The 22,143-nt window shown below is 38.6% G+C and overlaps 1 protein-coding gene across 1 annotated transcript; it reads right to left on the bottom strand.

Annotated features, from left to right (window-relative positions):
- Window positions 1-5,565: 5,565 nt before the first annotated feature.
- Window positions 5,566-6,567, bottom strand: LOC103233098 (ribosome biogenesis protein NSA2 homolog). The gene has a single exon (XM_007993544.3). It carries the CDS (start codon window positions 6,493-6,495, stop codon window positions 5,713-5,715), a length of 783 nt encoding a protein of 260 aa, XP_007991735.3. The 5' UTR covers window positions 6,496-6,567; the 3' UTR covers window positions 5,566-5,712.
- Window positions 6,568-22,143: the final 15,576 nt, after the last annotated feature.

Below are 22,143 nucleotides of genomic sequence, written 5' to 3'. Positions count from 1 at the left end.
TTAAAATCTGCCTGCACAAGGAACTTTACTTAATTAAATCATCCCAATAATGGCTGGATTTAAGCTTTCAGTGTTGACTGGATTGTATTGATGCTATTTACAATAATCTCTCTGTGTAATTTGCTTTCAAATTCAGCCATTCCTTTGGATGAAGCAAGTTTTTCCTTACATCTCTGCTAGCCATCATTTGACCATTAGGGGGACTAGCCTGAGGAACATATTCATTGCTAGAGCACAGCAGGGCAGAAGATGGAGACAGATCCTTCATGTCAACATCAAACCTCTAACTAGCTTACTTATATTAGGACTTCTTGTTATAGATATGATCGCATTTTTTCTTATATGGTTAATTCATTTTGCATTGGATCCACTGTTACATCTGAACAAATATACAAAGATAAAGAAATGAACTCAGGAGTTATTTGTAATTTAGGCAGAAATGACACTGAACAAAATACACCAAAAACTTGGGCTATGGACTGTGCTCTACTCTTTATTAACCATGTGGATTTGCATCAATTACAATTTTTCCCAGTGATTAAATGGAAATAACTGCCTTATCTTTCCTGTAGAAATGTTGGGAGAAAAACTATGGTAAATGCTGTGGTCTGAACGACTGTGTCTCCCCAAAATTTATATGTTCAAAACCTAATCCCCAGTGTAATGGCCTTGGAAGGTGAAGCCTTAGGCAGGTGATTTGATCATAAGGGTGGATCATGAATGGCATTACTGTCCTTATAAAAGATGCCTTAGAAAATTGCCTTGTGATTTGCACCACATGAGGACACAGCTAGAAGACACCATCTATGAGGCAGGAAACACCCCTTGCCACATACCGAATCTGCTAGTTTCTTGATCTTGGACTTTCTTACCTCCAGAACTATAAGAAATAAATCTCTGCCATGTATAAGCTAATCAATTTATGATATTTTATTATAGCAGCCCAAATAGACTAAGGCAGTGAACGTATGTGGGGAAAAAACACCTTTGCAAGTTACTAAAGATGCTATATAATACGCTTTGAAAATGCAACATTCCACGAGTTTATGCTATAATTTTAACTTAGAGAGTTGTGGCAACAGAATGACTTCCATGTGTGAAATACGTGTTTAATGACATGATGACTTTCTATAACTAAATGAACTAAAATTTTATGTCATATCAACAGCCATCGGCCCTTCATACATAACAATATGATCAGAGGTGGTAATTTTGATTGGAAAAATTAAATACAACATGCAAGAAAACAGAGATTTCCAGAACAATGCAGCCATTACAAAATCACTTTCAGGATATCAGGGAATTAAAAATCCTTCATTTATAAAATCATGTTTTCTTGGTAACTTTGATGAGTTGCAGTTTGATTTTTCATTAAGAAAAATGACAGTAAACGCTTAGCTCTTCCAATAGGCTGGTGTAAATGGAATGAATTTGTCTCAAGGGACTGTGTGTCAAAGTTTTAAAGATAAATTACCAAGGTTATCTTAAAAATCCCCATTTGTCAGAAATGATAAAAATGTAACATTAAGTAATCAATATCAGGATTCTACTAATTCCATTCAAATTATTAACCACTTCATTCAAAAGCTGACTCACACATTGGTAAATAATAATAATAAAGCTAGCATAGAACATGCTTTCAGCACATATATATATTTTTCTTTTTACAAATTGACTTTTAGAATGTCAGTGATGGAAGTTTCTGAGTGAAGTTTAATCACTCACCACCATACCATATTTGAACTTAGCATAGCCAAGGCTTAGAAAAGATAAAAACCATCATTTATTGATACTTATTATGTGGAAAGGACTTGACACTCATGATTGAATTTAATCCTTGCAACAGCCTGTGATATTGGAGCCATTATCTTAGTCTTACAGATGAAGACAATCAGGTTAAATAACTAATTCAAGGTCACACAGCCAGTAGACGAGAAAGAAGAGACTCAAGCCCACATTTATATGACTGGAAAGCTCATGCTTATATCCATTACTCTATGCAGGCTTGGAAGTCAGGAGACCTGAATTTTTAAGTGAAAATGTGAAGGTATTTGAATCAGAGAGGTGTGGCTGAGATGTGGTCTGTGTCACTTGATGCCAAACTGTATTTTTCACCATGTTTGTGGAATTGAAATAGGATGCTAGAGATAATTTTGAATTTGATTATCTAATATTTAAGATACAAAAGCTTCAACTTTGCCAGAGAGATCCAAATGTTTCATTCAGACTTATTTTAGTGAGGAACTATGTGGCACACATTAGCAAAGCTGATGGTAAACCAGATGACCCACAGGAAATATTTTATCCATATGCCTATTCTAATGGGCTACATTTTACATTGGATGTCATGTTTAGTAACTTTTTTTTGGTTACATTTACGTCGCAGTTTTAAACCCAGTCATTGAAGGTACTGGAAAGAATAATACGGCAAGATCTAACCTAGCTGCTGTTTTTCACTTCACTTAGGTGCTGTCCTCAGTGGAAACTTAGTGTTCTAGAAAATTGAGACTGAATGAACAACAACAACAAAAGAACAAAGATTCAAATATTTATCTCTTAAATTGCCTTATTCAATAATAACAGCAACAACAATATTATCAATAACAATAGACACATTTATTGGGTCCTTATGATGTGCCAGGCACTGTGACTGACGTATTTTACTACATTGACTCACTGCAATATCCTGAGGTAGGATCCACTGTTACCCCATTTTACAGATTAAGGAATAAATGGTTACAGAGGTCATGCACCTTGCTCTCAAACTAATACGCTAATGGAGCCACAGTTCAGATTCAAACCTAAGCCCATTCTGTCTCAGTGCCTGAACTCAACCACTGCATCATTTTTTGAGAATTATAAATATCATACTAAATATTCTGATTCTGTTCTTGTTAAAATTCCTCTTTCCTGTCATTATTTTATCAGGTCTTCATGACAACCTTGCCACCTAGGTATCATCATCTCTGTACAGGAGATGAAGATGCTGAGGGTTAGAAGGCAGAATGTCACTCATGTGAACCGTCTACTGACACCTGATCTCCAATGGGAAAATATCGGGAAATGAAAACCTCTCCCTTTCAAACAAATCTCCATTTCTTTTCTCCACTTTTCTCCTGAAAAAGAAAATGCACGCACTCCACACACACAAAGAACATTATTTTGGTTACATTTTCATAAAGCTATACATTGTAATTATGGAAATGAGATTGTCATCAACTTTAATCACGCTAAAAATGCTCATCTTTTTTTATAAGAAAAAGAGGAATAAATACTCATTAACACTGAAGGCCTCAAGAACTTAAATTAAATTTTACTTTGAGATAGAAAATTGGTATGAGAAGAAGCCTGCATTAGTTATCCCCATCCACTCTTCCCACCCTCTTCCATTAAAAAATAATTTATACAAGTAATCATCTTTGAAGCCAAAAGTGATTTTAGAGGAAACTTCAATCATCTACTGTTTAGAGTTTAGAAAGCATCAAGCCATACCAAATGTGAAGCTAAGTGTTAACACTCTTTTCTGCCTAGAGAGCCTCCCCTTTTTGGTCTCCTAAGTCTCTGGAAGATTGAAGGGGTAGGATAGCGGCAGGAAAAGTTGATTGTGCCTTGTATATTATGTGTGTTTTTATGCATATATACATGCATACATAAGTATACATCTTGCATGATTCTTGTGTGTTGTGAGAATTAAAGTATGCATCGTAAGGGTCCGGATATAGTGAAAACACCAACTATTTCTGCTGTCTTCCTGAAATCCTTCCTTCTAGGTCAACCTGCAACTGCTTTTAGGTTGTAGCTATATTTGCTCTGTTTTAAATAATTGAATTATCTCTTCAGAACTTCACAATTCTCCTGGCCAGGAATTGGCAGAACCACTAATTTACAAAAATTACAAAAATTGCAATATGGTTTACTTCTCTTTTAGCAGCAGCATCCACCTCTTTCATCCAATTAATTTCAAGTGTGCCAGTTTGACTTACTACTCTTCTGTCCAGGAAAATGCAGGGACATTTCTGACTACTATGAACAATTATAGCAGAAAATAAACTACTATTCATGATAACATTTAACATGTAATTTTTTTATGTGGACCAGGTACAACTCAAAGGGCTTTACATCATTTTTTTTTCTTTTCATCCTCATAGCAATCCCAAACAGTACCTATTATTATTATTAACTTTCTGATATGGCATTGGGTTTGGGGAAGAATGAGTGACTTACTCAAAGCAATGCTGTCACCGAGTATCAGTGTCACCATCAGTTCTGCATTCTTACCAAGAACTTTCTGACTTTACAAACTTCTCTTAGTCCTCAGAGTAGGTCACTTGCTTATGTTTTCGATCTTTCCATTCTTCTTCCAGATCCACCCGCCCACCCAACCCTTTCAAACACTGCTCCATTCCAAAGGGAGCTGACAAGAGTGTGTGATAGGCAAAGACACTCTGGCCCTGTGCTTCCTAATGAATCCAGTCCATGATGAGCACCGCAAGAAGAGCACAGAGGAAGACACAAGAGAAGGTATGGCTTTTATTGTCTGGGTTTTCCCATGTGCTGGAGGGTAGCTGTGTTCTTTCAGGTGGCCCTTTCACCTGGGCTTCTCTGTCACTGGGTCTTAAAAACCATTCCTTCCCTCATCCTTCCAAACCTGCAGTTGTTTCTGATTTCAGGATTCTGCATGGTCTTCTGTAGTTTCCTCCACCCTGCCCACATCTTTAGAAATGGTCTTATCATTCCCTTTTACAGTCCCTTTTTTGATTCCAATTGAGTGTGCCATTTGCTTCCCATGAGAACTTGACTGATGGATACATATCCTTGTCTTTCTATAATTCTGAGCACAGTTCTTTCCTTTTAGAGTACTTACCTTTGTTGGTTAGTACAGACAAGAGCAGAGAAACATTTATTTACTAGCTGAGTTGTTTACTCTTTAGTCTGTATTAGGGCAGAGGCTGTGTCCTCTTTACTCAGTCTTGTATCCTTGGTGCCCAGCAAAATGCCTCGTGCTCAGATGGCATGGAAAAATATTCACTGACTCAATAGATGCCTCAAGGTAAGCAAAGGGTGGTTTATAAGATAGCTCTGTAACTTATTGTTTGTCTTTCAGAAAACAAGAGAGACTAGAACACCACCCCAAAGCCACTGAGCAGTTTCTTCACTTAAATGCATGAATGAACAAGCATTTTGGACAATTAGCATAGTAAGTAGGAAACCAGCAGGCATTCTAGGCCAGAAACCTAATCTCTAAAACCATATAGATTCTTTTCCTCTAAAAGGAATTGAGTATTGTGAAAGTGATGACGGGCTGAGAAATGACCAGGTTGGAGGCCTGAGATTTCATGTCTCCATCAGGTTTGGATGTAGCCTTTTACAGTGTCCCTTAAAAAATGTCTATGGAGACATGGAAAAATAATAAAAATCACATCACAACAATAAACAAAGATTGACAAATATATAACCATATTCCAGAATGAATTTTTAAAAGGCACTAATTGATAGAATATGGAGAAGGGGCATTATGATTTATGCAACAAAGACTGCTCAGATATTAAAACGTGGATAGAGTACTTTCTTTTTTTTATTTTAATGTTTACAATTTAATTAATCTCTTCATTGCAGACATGTATGGCTGTTTGGTAGTATTCAGAAATATCACAGTAATGGCAGTTTTCTCAATTGGTGTGTAGTCCTCGATAATTATATATGAAATTGCTGTCAAACCAGTAAGACTGCATTTATACTTCCATCATTTTCAGGATTGTTGGTAACCTGGGCATATTTTCCCCAAATAACTTTGCCTCCTTGTGTCACAAGGCCCAATTCGCTCACATTTACCTCAATGACAGTACCTTTGGTAATAACACCCAAAGTTGTATACAGTGGGGATGAGGGATTCTTCTTTACGCCAAGTATCGGTAGGCAAAAGGTGGCTTTCAGTTCAGGATGTGTTACATGGGCTTTCTTGAAACGCAAGCCCATTGGCCTGATAAATCTTTCATATTTAGGTGGTTTTCTTGTAAAGCCATCTCCAACAAAGCACACTTTAGTAACCATCCTCTTCCATGCTTTCTTCTTTCTCTTTCCTGTTCGAATAACTTTTAATACTTCTGTTTCTCCCTGGGCACGTACTTTAGGCAGAGGGACTTCCCATTTTCCCGCCTTCTCTTTTCGTTTCTGTTTAATCATATTGGAAAGTACTTTAGCTCGAGATTGTCCCTCTCTGTCCAGCAGATAGGCAGGTACTGCTCCCTGTGGAGTCTTTTCATCATTCTTTTGTTTGGTGTTTCTCTTTTCATGCATCTTGATAGTCTTTTTCATTTGTATTTTTTCAGCATGGCGCTGTTTATGGTAAAGCTTAGCCTTCAGACCAATCATTTTCTTTGCCTTCTTTGAACGTTCATGAGCCTCTCGACTTTCCTTCTTTCTCTTTTTCTCATGGTAATCCAAACGGTATCCATAGCGTTTACGGTGTAATTCAATATATTCGTTCTGTGGCATGGTGACGGCCGCAGGGCTGCCAGGAGCAGCCCCTGGGGTGCGAAAACGCTCTCAATTTTCAGGTCTCAAAGACCCACAGATAGAGTACTTTCTACCTCAACTCTCCATCCATTCACTCAAGTCTTGGACCTGTACCAAACTGATAACTAGACAATTCTCTTCCTACCTTTTTAAAAAAACATATCTAAAATGTATAAACATCAACTTGTAGCTTCATTAAAATAATAATGATCTAGTAAAATAGTCATAGGGATACAGTTTCTTAAAAAAGAAATAATCTCTTTCAAAACAACAACCAATATTACCTTTATAGTGTAATAGTAAAGGTAGTCTAATTAAAATCAGAAGCACGACTAAAATTTAATGCTACTATTATTAAACATTGTTCTGGAGGTTGCATTCAATATACTTAGCAGAAACAAAAGCAAACCAAAATAAAAAGAACAAAATTTCAAAAAGAGGAGACAAAACCATTATTCCTTACAGATAGAAGAAGACAAAACCATTATTCCTTACAGATAGTAGATATATGTATAGCATGGGCAAACTTTAATGCATCAACTGAAAGTCTAATTAAATAGGTGAGTTCATAAAAGTGTACAGTATACAAGTACTCAACATAAGTGTATAGGGTCAATAAAAACTTTCAGGACTAGCCAGAAGAAAAAGAAAAGAAACGAAAGAAAGGAATGGGATCCTTACTGAAGTACATTTAAAGAAGAATATTGGAAATTAAAATCCAGTATTAAAACTGCTTTGTATCCTACACACCTCAAGTCAATGCATGTGTTACTCCGAGGTGCTTAGTCATGGTCTTAGAATCAGACTAATCTGGGCCAAATGCCAACACTGACACATTTTGGCTGTGTGAACATAAACACAATCCATAGGAAGCATTCTTTTTCACCTGCCACATTTCTCCTATTTGTAAAATGAAGATAACAGTATTGCTTACTCCAAGAGGCTGTTGTCAGAATTAAACACAATAATGTATGCAAAGTGCTTAGCATTTTACAATAGATATTACTTTATCTACTTCAGTAACTAACTTGTTAAAAATAAATAACTCTCAGTAATCTATTCTTTAAAAGAAATATTTCTTCTGGCGGATATTAGTTGGAATGTCTTTGATTGTAAATATTTAAAAAAAACCGTGGAAGACAATTAAATATTACAGAGAATTTAGTGGATTATGTAATTTAAATATCCAGAGTGAATTTAGGTATAATTTGGTCAAAGTTGTGATTTATTTATCTTCACTTATTTTTTTATTGTCATTTTCTTGGTTCAGTTTACTTCAGTTTTTTCAACTGAATGTTAAAAGAACCTTCACTTCAAGAAAAGTGGCTGTAGAGATCCTGTATTTCCTGTTTGTGTCCCATGATATCCCAAATGAGATCAATATGTTTAAGGTTCTAAGGCAAAATGTTGACTTTCTTTGTAATTGAACCACAACTCAAATCAGCTAAAATATCCAGAGGAAGCCATGGTAGTCGTTGGCTTAGGCTTAGATGAACTGAACCAAAAACCGTGGCAAGTAAGCTATGATTAATCTGTGTCTGAAATTGGTAGGTTCTTGGTCTCACTGACTTCAAGAACGAAGCCGCGGACTCTTGCGGTGAGTGTTACAGTTCTTAAACATGGTATGTCCGGAGTTTGTTCCTTTTGATGCTCGGACGAGTTTGGAGTTTCTTCTTTCTGGTGGGTTCGTGGTCTCGCTGGCTTCAGGAGTGAAGCTGCACACCTTCGTAGTGAGTATTACAGCTCATAAAGGAGGCATGGACCCAAAGAGTGAGCAGCAACAAGATTCATCATAAATAACAAAACAACAAACTAACAAAGCTTCCACAAGGTTGAAGGGCACCCCAGAGGGTTGCCCTGTTGGCTGCTGATTCAGGCAGCCTGCTTTTATTCTCTTACTCGACCCCACCCACATTCTGTGGAGTGGTTCATTTTACAGAGATTTAATTGGCCCATTTTACAGAGAGCTGATTGGTCCATTTTGACAGGGTGCTGACTGGTGCATTTACAATCCTTTAGACATAAGTTCTCCAAGTCCCCACTAGATTAGCTAGACACAGAGCACCGATTGGTGTATTTACAAACCTTGAACTAGACACAGAGTGCTGATTGGTGCATTTGCAATCCTGTAGCTAGACACAAAAGTTCTCCAAGTCCCCACCAGATTAGCTAGACACAGAGCACTGATTGGTGCATTTACAAACCTTGAGCTAGACACAGAGTGCTGATTGGTGCATATACAATCCTCCAGCTAGACATAAAAGTTCTCTAAGTCCCCACCTGACTCGGGAGCCCAGCTGGCTTCCCCCAGTGGATGCCTTGCCCGGGCCACTGGCAGAACTGCCCGTCAGTCCCACACGCCTGCACTTCTCAGTCCTTGGGTGGTCAATGGGACCAGGCAACATGGAGCAGGGGGCGGCACCCATCAGGGAGGCTCTGGCTGCACAGGAACTCATGGGGGAGGGGGAGGAAGCTCGGGCATGGCGGGCTGCAGGTCCCGAGCCCTGCCCCTAGGAGAGGCGGCTGAGACCCGGCAAGAATTTGAGTACTGCACGGGCGGGCTGGCAGTGCTGGGGGAACTGGTGTACTCTCTGCAACCGCTGGCCGGGTGCTAAGCCCCTGACTGCCCTGGGCTAGGGGAGCCAGCCAGTTGCTCCTAGTGCGGGGCCACTGAGCCCTCTCTCACCCGGAACTCGTGCTGGCCTGTGAGTGCTGCCTGCGCCTCTCCCTCCACACTTCCCAGCAAGCAGAGGGAGCCGGCTCTCGCCTTGGCCAGCCCAGAGAGGGGCTCCCACAGTGCAGTGGTGGGCTGAAGGGCTCCTCAAGCACCACCAGAGTGGACGCTGAGGCCAAGGAGGTGCCAAGAGCGAGGGCTGCTAGCACATTGTCACCTCTCAAACCCACTTATTTCAGTCAGAGCCCTTGCCTCTAGAAGTGGAGGTGGGTTTATGGGAACTTTGAATTATCTATTTAGGACAGTTAGGAAGCAATTAAGGACTTTGGAAATACAGATACATGAATGAAGCATTGTGAGGACAATGTTCTTCCAGTAGACTGTATATGTCTCTATTAATAGAATAGCATTTTCTGTCGTGGGGTAGGGGGAGAAGGGAGGGATAGCATTAGAAGATATACCTAATGTAAATGATGAGTTAATGGGTGCAGCACACCAAGTCACATGTATACATATGTAACAAACCTACACGTTGTGCACATGTACACTAGAACTTAAAGTATAAGAATAAATATATATATATAATGACTCCTCCCTGAGTTCTCACATTTGCAGGCACGGTACCCACTTTTAGCTTGATACCTGGAATCTCAATCATGCTATAGTCTATAACCAAACTCAACCATTAATGAGCTGCAAGATTTTCAGGAAGTCACATCTCCTCCCTGGAAATCAGTGTGGTCACTTGTAATAAAGGCTTGAGTAAATGAACTCAAAATTCCAAGTAGTTCCATGGGTCTCTATGAACACAATACATTACCTTTATAAATGGGGAAGATGGCCAATAAGCAATTTCTCAACTTCTGTCCTGAAAATTACACAAAATGACCCAAGATCCTTTTATCTTTCTTTGCTAGGACTATTTCCTATCCCTTTTATCTCTTTGTTGATATTCTAGAGGCCTGCTTCAATATTTCCTCCACATCCCATTCTCTATATGAAATTTCCAACTGAAAAAAATAAATCTGTTAGAGATATCAATAACATTTCCTAAGTAAGGAGATCTCTCTTTCAAGAAATCATTGTGAATTTTGCCTGTGTGTTTAGCAATACTTTGTTCTTGCAAATTTTCATCTTAGACAATTTTGACAGCTGTTTAAAATATATTGCTCTTTAAAGAGTTTACAGTTATTTTTATTTGTTGTAAAATTTAAACACAATGAAATTTACAGTTCTTATTACACATTTACTGAATTTTGACATGCATCTACCTGTGTAACCCAACCTCTATCAAAAAATAAAATCTTAACATTGTCTAAGAGTGTTCCTCATGTTCCTTCCAAGTCAATCATCACTCCCATGGCTACAGAAGAAACCATTATTTTGATTTTTTCCCCACAGATTAAATTTGCTTGTTCTGGAACTTAATATTAAAAAAACATGCAATATGTGATTATTGTCAAAATTCAATTGACTAGATTTGTACATGTCAATCTCTATAGATCCTTATTCTGTTCTGTGGGTCTATATATACTTATTAATTGGCCAATCCTATACTGCTTAATTTCTGTAACTTTATAGTAAGCCTTGAAATCAGTTATTTGACATTTCCTGCTTCAATATTCTTTTCAAGTTTGTTTTGCACCTTTGAGTTTCTTTGCCTTCCTGTATGAATTTTATGATGAGCTTATTGATACCTATGAAGAAAATTCTGGTAGGATCTGCAGATAAATTTTCAGAGAATTGGCATCTTTGTAGTATTTAGACTACTGATCCAAATGTAACTTTTCATTATTAAAACAAAAAACATCTTTTGGTTTCCTTCCTAGCTATCTAGAAAAAAGAAAAAGCCAGGATTTAAAATAGTGGCATTAGTCTTTGGAAGACAGGAAAAAAAATCCAAAGCCTTGAGGAATCTCTGACTATGGATAAGAAACTAAAAATTATAATTTCAATAAACTAAACAGTCATTTTTGAGATCCAACTGTTGGTGGACTGACTGACACCAAAATAAAGTAAAGATGCTAAAGCAGATCACCAGAAAACATTCTGTGTCAATCTTCAAATTGATCAAGCATGGTGAAGGGAAAATGTGGTGATAAAAGGCAGCTGAGAGCCATGCAGTATTAAGTTGACAGGGGCTTGGTCTAGTTGACTCTTTTTATATTCTGAACTTACAAACAGAGAATCCTTAAATGGGATCAACTGCCTCAACAGTTGCAATACATTTTTGTTTTTGGTGGGGTTTTGTTTGTTTGTTTGTTTGTTTTGAGAAGGAGTCTCTCTCTCTTTCCCAGGCTGTAGTCTGGAGTGCAGTGCTGCCATCTCAGCTCACTGTAGCCTCTGCCTCCTAGGTTTAAGTGACTCTCATGCCTCAGCCTCCTGAGAAGCTGGAATTACAGGCACACGCGACCACACCCAGCTAATTTTTTGTATTTTTAGTAAAGATGGGGTTTCACCATGTTGCCCAGACTGATCTCGAACTCCTGACCTCAAGTGATCTGCCCCCCTCGGCCTCCCAAAGTGCTGGGATTTCAGGCATGAGCCACAGTGCCTAGTCAGTTGCAATACTTTCACAGGAGATCACAAAACTAAGGGGTTAAGTACAACAAACACATTTTTGATTCATACAGAATCTCTTGTTCCTGAGTTGTGAAGTTATTGTATTACCAATAAGTGATGCAGATGTTCAAGGAGACAATGATGAGGTTCAAAATATGTCGATGGAAGGACATAAATTTGAATTCAGTACTAAGTAATAGTTGCCTTTTAGATTTTTGGAAAAATTGAGAAAAGTTAAAATAATGCTAAAAATGCTTTGCTGCTTTTCTTTATCCCTTACCCCATGTCCCTACCATATCTTACTTCTTTCATTCTGATAGCAAGCATCAGATGTCCTCAGTGGGCCAGTCTCTTGCTATGCTTTGAGACCACAATCATATCTTTACTTCTCTCTCTGGCTCCTTATTCCTGGCAGTGAATTTCAGCTAAATACCATTGCTTCATTAAAGTTATTCTAACCTAAAGAAAATCCTTTTCTCTTATTCTTTACACAAGTCACTTATCCCTCATTTATCTCCATCATTACACTTACTTATTAATTTTTCTGTTCTTTTTTCTTCCGGTACAATAAACACCATAGTATACCCACTACTTCACTGGATGAATGAATTAATAAACAGGTGTCTTCTTCGACTACTTTGTAAATCTTTAGAGAGAAGAAACTTTCTCTAATTCATCATTTGACCTGAATACTCTAATCTCAGGAGAAATATCTATAAAAAATATTTAACATATGAAGTGTTACAAAGGTAATTATAGAATTTTGCATAAGGTAGGTGGAGTTATCTCAGTAGGAGTTCTTCAATACCCCAGAGAACACAGAAGGATTTCAAAAAGGCAATAAGCTACATGCTGGGTCTTCAAAAAATATGAGGCATTTACTTGGCAGATGAAGGAGCTCAGCTCAGACAATCTTACCAGTTTTGTTGTAAAACTTAAATCCAGTCATTTATTCTCTCATTTAATAAGCATTTATCAAAATACTATGTCAGCTCTATCCTAAGCACTTGTGATACATGGTAATGAACACCAGACATAATGTGTGCTGTCATTTACCTTAAAAATCTCACCCCATGAAGGGGGTGAACATTAATTAAATAAACATAAAATATACAGTGCTTGAGTGCATTCACCATTTTTTCTATATTATTTCATTTAGTTCTCACAAATACCTTGTGAGATAGTTACTATGATTAGCACCCACTTTATAATAATAAAATTGAAGAAAAAGAAGGAATTAAAGATGACAAACCCCCACACTAGGTAAGCCAAAGTAGGATTTACACTCAGACTAATTCCAAGGCCTGAGCATTGGAATAATGTTGAATATAAAGTCAATGGTACATACCCCCAAATATGTTATGTAATATTAATTAGTAAGAACTAAATACTTTAAACAATTAAGTCAAATAGCAAAATACAAACTGATGTGAGGTTAGATTTGAGGGTTAGACAGGACCAAGCTTGCAGTGGCCTTGTAGGTCTCATAAATATATATTGTTTTCTTTTCAGAGCAATGGGAATCCACTGACGGGTTAATGCTGATGAGGAAGACGGTAGGCAGAGTGATGTGAAAATATTGGAGATGGTCCAGAGGTCTTTGATAAAACCAATAAAGAGGTCCCAGGTGCTTGGAAGGCTGAGGCAGGAGAATCGCTTGAACCCAAGAGGCAGAGGTTGCAGTGAGCCAAGATCGCGCCACTGCACTCCAGCCTGGGTGGCAGAGCAAGACTCTGTCTGGGAAAAAAAAAGTTATTGCATTCTTCTGGATAAAATTAATGGTAGTTTGGAATAAGATGACAGCTATAATTGAAGGAAAGATGAGTGGATGAATTTGAGAGCTCTTTAGGAAGGTGTCTAATAGAAAGTATATTGATGGAATAAAGTATAAGGAGACCCTAGCACAGTAGTATTGACTGAGAGATACTACACTACGTGGCCATGAGGAAGGGAATTATTAGGAATAAATCTAGAGAGTAAGATAGGCTAGTATACGGCTTGTTGTAGCCTAGGAATGGAGGTAGTGTGCTAAGGTGGATAGAGCTTTCAGTTTGAATATCATGCTTGCAGTTAACTTTCTGAGTAACTTTGGGCGAGTTATTTTTTCCTTACTGGAAACGATCAATAACCCAGGAAGATTTGAGACGAAGTAACATTGTGTGTGTGACACGTTTACAGAGTTTCCAGCTCTTGGGAGGAAGGAAATGCTACTATTAAAATTATGAATTTGGCATAATAAAGAACCTTCTTCCCCGTAATGTGTCTCAAGTACCAAAAATACCCAAATATCTGAAGTCATGACGCAGTTTGATTTTCAAGGGTAAAATAGATAATTTATTTACCAATTACTGATTGGTCCAGAAAAAATATATAGAACTCATTGTATATGCCCTGCCAGACCATGCTCTTCGAGCCTACATTCTGATCTCTAAAGCCAGGTAGAAAACATAGTAAGGGAAGCCTTTTACTAGGGTTTACAAACTTTAGTCAATTGGAGATTTTATTACATATGATACATAGACACAAAATATTTTTTCCATTCATTTTAAATTATAAAACATAATTTCAGACCAAGAATTAAGAGGCCAGGCATGGTGGCTCATGCCTCTAATCCCAGCACTTTGGGAGGCCAAGATGGGTGGATTATTTGAGGTCAGGAGTTCGAGACCAGCCTGGCCAACATGGTGAAACCCCGTCTCTACTAATAATGCAAACATTAGATGGGCGTGGTAGCATCCCAACTACTCAAGGGGCTGAGGCATGAGAATCGCTAGAACCTGGGAGGTGAAGGTTGCTGTGAGCTGAGATCCAAGATCATGCCACTGCACTCCAGCCTGGGTGACAAAGCAGGACTCCATTTCAAAAAAAAAAAAAAAAAAAAAAAAGGTTTGGGAGATCCAAATATAATAAATAAATCTTAAGAATTAATTAATATAGCTGTCCATTCATCGTAGCATTAAAAAAGTTTGAGAAATTTAGAAGCATTCTTATCTAGATATTAAGAAATAGATAACAGATGTGATTCAGGTTATATCTAATTCTGTGGTTGGTATCTTGCTAATATTCATAATTTATTGCAAAGACAATTTTCCCAAAGTTTTCTTGCTCAGCCAGAAGAAGTGGGTAATAAATTAGATTGAGTCATGGAAATATATGTATTGAGTTGAATTGAATAGGAGAGAGGAAAATTCAGTTTTCCAAGGGAAAATGCATAGTAGATACACGATGTGTAGCAGATTTTCTGAGGAAAAGAAAGTAACATAGGATGTGGTACTGTTCCCATTGTTTCAGATCTCTCAATCTATTTATTTTTATTTTTATTATTATTATTTTTTTATTGAGATGGAGTCTTGCTCTGTTGCCCTGGCTGGAGTGTAGTGGTGTGATCTCAGTTCACTGCAACCTCTGCCTCACGGGTTGAAGCAATTCTCCTGCCTTAGCCTCCCGAGTAGCTGATATTACAGGCACCCGCCACCATGACTAGCTAGTTTTTGTATTTTTAGTAGAGATGGGGTTTCACCATGTTGGCCAGGCTGGTCTCGAACTCCTGACCTCAAGTCATCCACCTACCTCGGCTTTAAAGTGCTGGGGTTACCAGCGTGAGCCACCGCGCCCAGCCCAGATCTCCTAATTTACAAAGAAACTTTAATCTGCTATGCCAATCCAAGTAGCTAGGATCATTATAAAACAGATCAGTGTAACTTTTCAGCATCCCAGTGTTTCTTGCAGAGAGCTTGCCTTGCTCTTCCAAACAAATATATGAATTTTAAAAGTTAACATTTAGTAGTTTGTGCTCATGTGCCTTTTTATTTTTAATTCAACCAAAGATAAAAACTGTTGGAAATAATGAAGCGAATGGGTGAGTCTCAGTATCTCTCTTTAAAACCTTATAATTACAGTTGTGCATGTTTCTCTTTCTGAAATATAACACTAGTGGAACACAGGAAGCCCCTAAAACATGAAGATATTAAAGTTCAGTGGGTGTTCAGAGAAGAATATCACATTTTAAAAACCTGTAAAAAAGTTTCATGAGATCTGTGAATTTAGCATTGGAATAGGGAATGTGATGGGCAATGAGAATGTTCCAGACATAAAGAACTGAAGAAGAACTACAAAGAGCATGATGGAGGAATCCTTCACTTGGTCCAATCCTATTTATCTTTGCAGTATTTTTGGTCAGAAAGTCCTAGAATATGTAGGTCTTTGTGTATGGCCCATTCGAATACAGGAAAAAGCAAATTGTTCTCTCTCTACTCACACATACCACACAGCACAGAATGCTTCTATGACTGTGTGTGTGTGTGTGTGTGTGTTTCCAGCATACCAAGCAATTCTCTAGCAACAGACACCAGTGGGGTGTCCTATAATTTAATTCAATTCTGACAGTATCTACCTGAAGATATCATCAGATTTCACAAGTTGAGGGCTCAGTCCCACAAGACTGCTCCCCATTTCAGATGCCAATCACTACCCTCAGATTATGACCTGTGCTTCTGACCAACTGGCTATAAATCAGAGATCCCACCACCCCTCCTGGAATTCAATTAATTTACTAGAGTGGCTCAAAAAGCTTTAGTAAACACTTTACTAGATATCACATCTGATATCACTCTATTTCTCAATATCTAGATAATATTGCTTCTAAATTTCTCAAACTCTTTTAATGCTACCAAAAATGGACAGCTAAATTAATTCTTAAGATGTAGTTATTATATTATGATTTCCAGATCTTCTAATTCTTGGTCTGAAATTAGGTTGTAAAATTTTAAATGAAAGGGAAAAAAATTAAGTCTATGCATTATAAGTAATAAAATCTCCAAACGTCTATATGTTTAAATTTGGTAAACTCAAGTAAGACATCCCTTACTATGTTTACTAGAGTTCGGGGAAACACTTTACTTATGTCTACCCATATATTACCAAGGCTATTTTAAAGGTTACAAATGAACAGCGAGATGAAGACATTCACAGGGTGAGGTCCAGATGAATCATGAGTACAAGAGCTTCTGTCCCAGAATATGTTAGAATTCTAACATATTCTAACTCCTATTGGTCTAGTCACTTAAGAGTTACAAAGGTTTTAGGACCTCTGAGCCAGGAACTGTGGATCAAATCCAAAATTCATGCAGTCAGCCCTCAGTATCTATGGGTTCCATATCTTGGATTCAACCGATTTTGGATCAAAAGTATTTGAGGAAAAACAAAGGATGGTTGCATCTGTACTAAACATGTACTACATGTATGGACTTTTTTTGGTCATTAATTCCTAAACAATACAGTACAACAAATATTTACATAGTATTTACATCGTGTTAGTTATTATAAGTAATCTAGAGATTATTTAAAATATACGGGAGGATGTGCATAGCTTATATGCAAATACTATAGCATTGTATATGAGATTCGAGCATTCATGGATTTTGGTGCCTGCAGGGGGTCCTGGAACTAAGCCCCCAGGCACACCAAGGGATGACTATATTTCACAATATCACAGGCTGCTAGTGACGCAGGCAGGCTTGGGGAGGTAAAGCCTATTAATATGTCTCTAAGACTTGTGATCTGAGAGACCAAAATAGATATCCCTATATGGACTAAGATGGACCCTAAGGTTAAGAAAACAAAACTTACCTACTTGTTTTCAGGACTCAGCTGGCATGGTGCCTTCCTAAGTTCCTATGGCTATAAGAAAAACCACACTATTGCTAAACTCCCTAATAGGACCTATCAGGCAAATTATCAGACCTATCCTAACTCAGATTTACAACCTAAACCATTACAACTCTGATTGGACAAAGGATCGGCCTTACAAACTATTTTTTTCTTTTTTCTGAAAAGTAACTACAGATCTTGAGCCAGTTTCAGCCAGCTTAAAGAGCCGACACACAAACTTTGTGTCCTACAGGTCACCTTTTGATGTGAAGAACCAAATTCTACCTCATTTTAATGTTAAAACCCTGCCACGCAGTGAATAGGAGATGTTTGTTACATATGTGTTTACTCATTGCACGTGTTCTTGACTCTTCTCATAAATATGTTTATCTTTTCCCCCAAAAGTGCTGAATATGTATGAATCTATTCTGTGACACAGGTGCTATAATGCCATAAACCCCCAACTGTCCTTTCCCTCTTCAAAGAGAGTTCCTTGGGCCACGCTGGAGACTGTCTCTTCCTGGCTTGCAAACTAATATTGCCAATAAAACTCTTCCTTCTATAATTTATCCTTCTTGGTGGTATATTGGACAACACACTTCAAATATGAGTGACTCAAAGGTGTGTGTAGTGTGGAGTTGTTTTTTGTGTTTTGAGACAGAGTCTTGCTCTGCCACTCAGGCTGGAGTGCAGTGGTGCGAACTCAGCTCACTGCAACCTCTGCTTCCTGGGTTCAAGTGATTCTCATGCCTCAGCCTCACAAGTAGCTGGGATTACAGAGGCCCACCACCACACCTGGCTAATTTTTGTATCTTTAGTAGAGATAGGGTTACACTGCATTGGCCAGGTTGGTCTCGAACTCCAGATCTCAAGTGATCCACCCCCTCGGCCTTCCAAAGTGCTGGGGCTACTACCAGGCGTAAGCTGCCAGGCCCAGGCCTGTAGTATGGTTTTAAAGAAATGTTCCTAGCACAAAAGAAGGAGTAGATTTAGGAGATATTATGACATCATTCTGTAGATGTGTGATATTTGAAATTCCAGGTAAATGTGCCCTTTGGCAATTATAAACACAGCACTGAAGTTTGAACAACGATAAGAAGACTGCAGCTAGATTTTTACAGCACTTTCCATAAGAACACTTCTGTGTATCCCTGTAGACTAAACTTCCACTGCTAAATCCAACACCCATGCAGCTTCATACTCCAGGAATGCTAAACTTTGAATTTCCCAAATATTTTGTGCTGTCCACTACCCCCATTCACTTTTCCCACTATTTCTCTTCACTTAGGCTGCCTGATTTATGCTAGACTTTCTAGTAAGTACCTATGAAACTTTTAATCATCAGTTTAAATGCTTGGCTTTCTGTGAAAAATTTCTGAGCTTCCCCTGACTGATTTGAGTTTATTTTCCTTCTCAGTTCTTACTTCATTCTATAAACAGCAGGATGGATGCCTTGCTGCATTTGGATTATTTGCTGTTACGTGTATTTTCCCAATAGGCTTAAATATAGTTAAGGAAAGGCAGAGTGCCAGTAGTTTTATCTGTTCATGTTTGGGCCCGAGAAGTGCATGGGATGGAGTTTTTTACTAGGAAACTTATTCAAAGGTTTCTTTAGCTAGTGCAGGGTCTGAGAAAATGATACCACATAATGAAGTCCTCAGAAGCAACTCTCTCTGACCTTCCCCTGACCTCCTGTCTCTGGCCCCTCATTCTCCCCTGAGGCTAGTCAGAAAAACTAGAACCCCTTTTCTCCCAAGCCATCCACAAACCCTAAAAATATTAGTCTAATTTCCCTCCCTACCTTCCTGTGTAAAACCTGGCCATACAGAAATTATCTGAGCTACCTTGTTTCATTATAGTCATAATACCCGTATTCCAGAGAGGGTCACGTTCCATGCTCAGAGAGGAGGAAGGAATGTACAGAGAGGCCAAGATGAATCTAGACAAACAGGTCTTCCTAGATATCGCCACTAAGTCTGTTAGCATTAGGTTACAATCTTTTTTTGACCCTAATAGGTTCGTTGTCTGAGACCCATGGCAAGTCAATACACCAAGACACCAGCTTGCAGCAGAGAAAGAGGTTGAATAGTAGGGCCATTGAATGAGGAGACAGGAGGAAACCTCAAATCCATCTCACTGAGGAACTTGGGGTTACGTTTTTAAGGATTTTGGAGTGAGCTGAAGTGTGGCGATCAGAGATCACTGATTGTTGAAGACTGCAGGGTGAAGTCATGGAACAGGGAGAGGAAGAAGCTGTATCCACACGCTGATCCTGTTCCTCTGTGGGAGTCCTCAAACTGGGTACTGGAATTCAGGGTTGAAAAACATTTCAAAGGATCCTTAAACAGGAGCCTTATGATTCTAATGTCAGAATCTTGTCTATAGGAACAATAGGGATGCAAATCAATTCTTAATCTTTCTTGTGACTCTAATGTCAGAACTCCTATCTATAGAAACAATGGGGATGGAAAGGGTCGGTATCTGGTGTTACCTGACTTTCAGCAATAAGGAAACAGGCCAGAATGCAGCCTGATTCATGCTTAATTATAACTATATTTCTGTCAAGAAACTAACATGCAAGATGGGTGGTTTCATTTTTGTCCCAAAATATTTCTACATGGCTGTCCATATGTTGTTGAACCCATGCATAAAAATGAACAGTTTCCGCTATATCTTTGGGTCTTCATTCTAAAGACTCCCATGACACATAAAACCATGACCAGGCAAATTTGTATGCTTTTTCTCCTGTGAATCTGTCTCTTGTCAATGATTTTCAGTCAACAGTCAGACAGCAAAGGGGAAGTATTATCTTAGTGCCCTCACTACTAAGAATTTTCTGCAAATGGTATTGTTACTGGAAAGGGGTTCTGATCCGGATCCCAAGAAAGGGTTCTTGGATCTCATGCAAGAAAGAATTAAGGGTGAGTTCACAAAGTGAAAGCAAGTTTATCATGAAAAAAAGGAATAAGGCCAGGCACGGTGGCTCAAGCCTGTAATCCCAGCACTTTGGGAGGCCGAGACGGGCGGATCACGAGGTCAGGAGATCGAGACCATCCTGGTTAACATGGCGAAACCCCGTCTCTACTAAAAAAAACAAAAAAAATTAGCCAGGCAAGGTGGCAGGTGCCTGTAGTCCCAGCTACTAGGGAGGCTGAGGCAGGAGAATGGCGGGAACCCGGGAGGCGGAGCTTGCAGTTAGCTGAGATCCGGCCACTGCACTCCAGCCCGGGCGACAGAGTGAGACTCCCTCTCAAAAAAAAAAAAAAAAAAAAAAGGAATAAAAGAATGGCTACTCCGTAGACAGAACAACCCCAAGGGTTATTTTTATGGTTATTTCTTGATTATATGCTAAACAAGGGGTGGATTATTCATGCCTCCCCTTTGTAGACCATATAGGGTAACTTCCTGACATTGCCATGGCATTTGTAAACTGTCATGGCACTGGTGGGTGTGTAGCATTGAGGACGACCAGAGGTCACTCTGGTCACCATCTTGGTTATGGTGGGTTTTGGATGGCTTCTTAACTGAGACCTGCTTTATCAGAAAGGTCTTTATGACCTGTATCTACCTTGTGCCAACCTCCTATCTCATCCTGTGACTTAGAATGCCTAACGGTCTAGGAATGCAGCCCAGTAGGTCTCAGCTATATTTTATCCAACCCCTATTCAAGATGCAGTCGCTCTGGTTCAAATGCCTCTGATAGTATTGTAAGCAAGCGAAATGACAAAGCAGATGAGCATGAGACAAAAGCAAGATGGGGAAGAGGTTGAGCAACACCTGGAAAGAGAGAAATTCAAAGCAAACCAGCACCCAGGTTATCAGATACCCAGAATCTAATGGACAGTACCTTCTCTTACATACATAGATTCTTCCTTTACCTAAGGCTTTACCTTAACTATTCTTCCTTAACCTTAGCCTATTTCCCCATGGGGGTTCTTCACATCAATGAGACAGGGATGTCATTATATTTGATGCATTCTTTTCACAGTTAAAAATATTAAAAGGGGTCGGGTGCGTGGCTCACACCTTTAATCCCAGCAGTTTGGGAGGCTGAGACAGGGAAATCACGAGATCAGGAGTTAAGAGACCAGCCTGGTCAACATGGTGAAACCCCATCTCTACTAAAAATACAGAAAGGTAGCTGGGCATGGTGGCAGGCACCTATAATCCCAGCCATTCCAGAGGCTGCGGCAGGAGAATCTCTTGAACGTGGGAGGCAGAGGTAGTGAGCCAAGATTGCGCCACTGCACTCCAGTCCAGGTGACAATGCGAGACACCATTGCAAAAAAAAAAAATATATATATATATATACACACACACACACACACACATATCTATATATGTGTATATAGATATATAAAACGTAAGTTTTTAAAATATTAGTAACTCTTTGCAATTGTTTTATCTTTTCTTATTTTGTCATATAACCTCAGGACCTAGCAAAATATTGGACACATAAGAAAGACCCTCATTTTACTCTGTCAGGGTACTTGACATACTTACCACAAGGTAAAATAATTTGTGTATTATTTCCATTTAAAATTTAAATCTCAGTATTTGTTTAAGTAGTATTTATTAAAATATGTTGTAAGTAGGGTTTAAAATGTAGAATATCTCAAAGTTTGGTAAAGTTAGCAGAAATTATTCATTTAACTCATATTAACTTAGTATTTGGTAATAAAAAGGATCAAATATATAATTAGTTTGGGTTTTTTTAGTCAAAAAGTATTTTTAATATTATA

Source organism: Chlorocebus sabaeus, chromosome 5, assembly GCF_047675955.1.
Source record: "Chlorocebus sabaeus isolate Y175 chromosome 5, mChlSab1.0.hap1, whole genome shotgun sequence".
Classification (NCBI taxonomy): domain Eukaryota; kingdom Metazoa; phylum Chordata; class Mammalia; order Primates; family Cercopithecidae; genus Chlorocebus; species Chlorocebus sabaeus.
This window is presented reverse-complemented; position numbering and strand designations above follow the sequence as displayed.

Coding starts and splice junctions, on each gene's coding strand:
- LOC103233098 (XM_007993544.3), bottom strand. CDS start 6,495: ATGCCACAGAACGAATATATTGAATTACACCGTAAACGCTATGGATAC.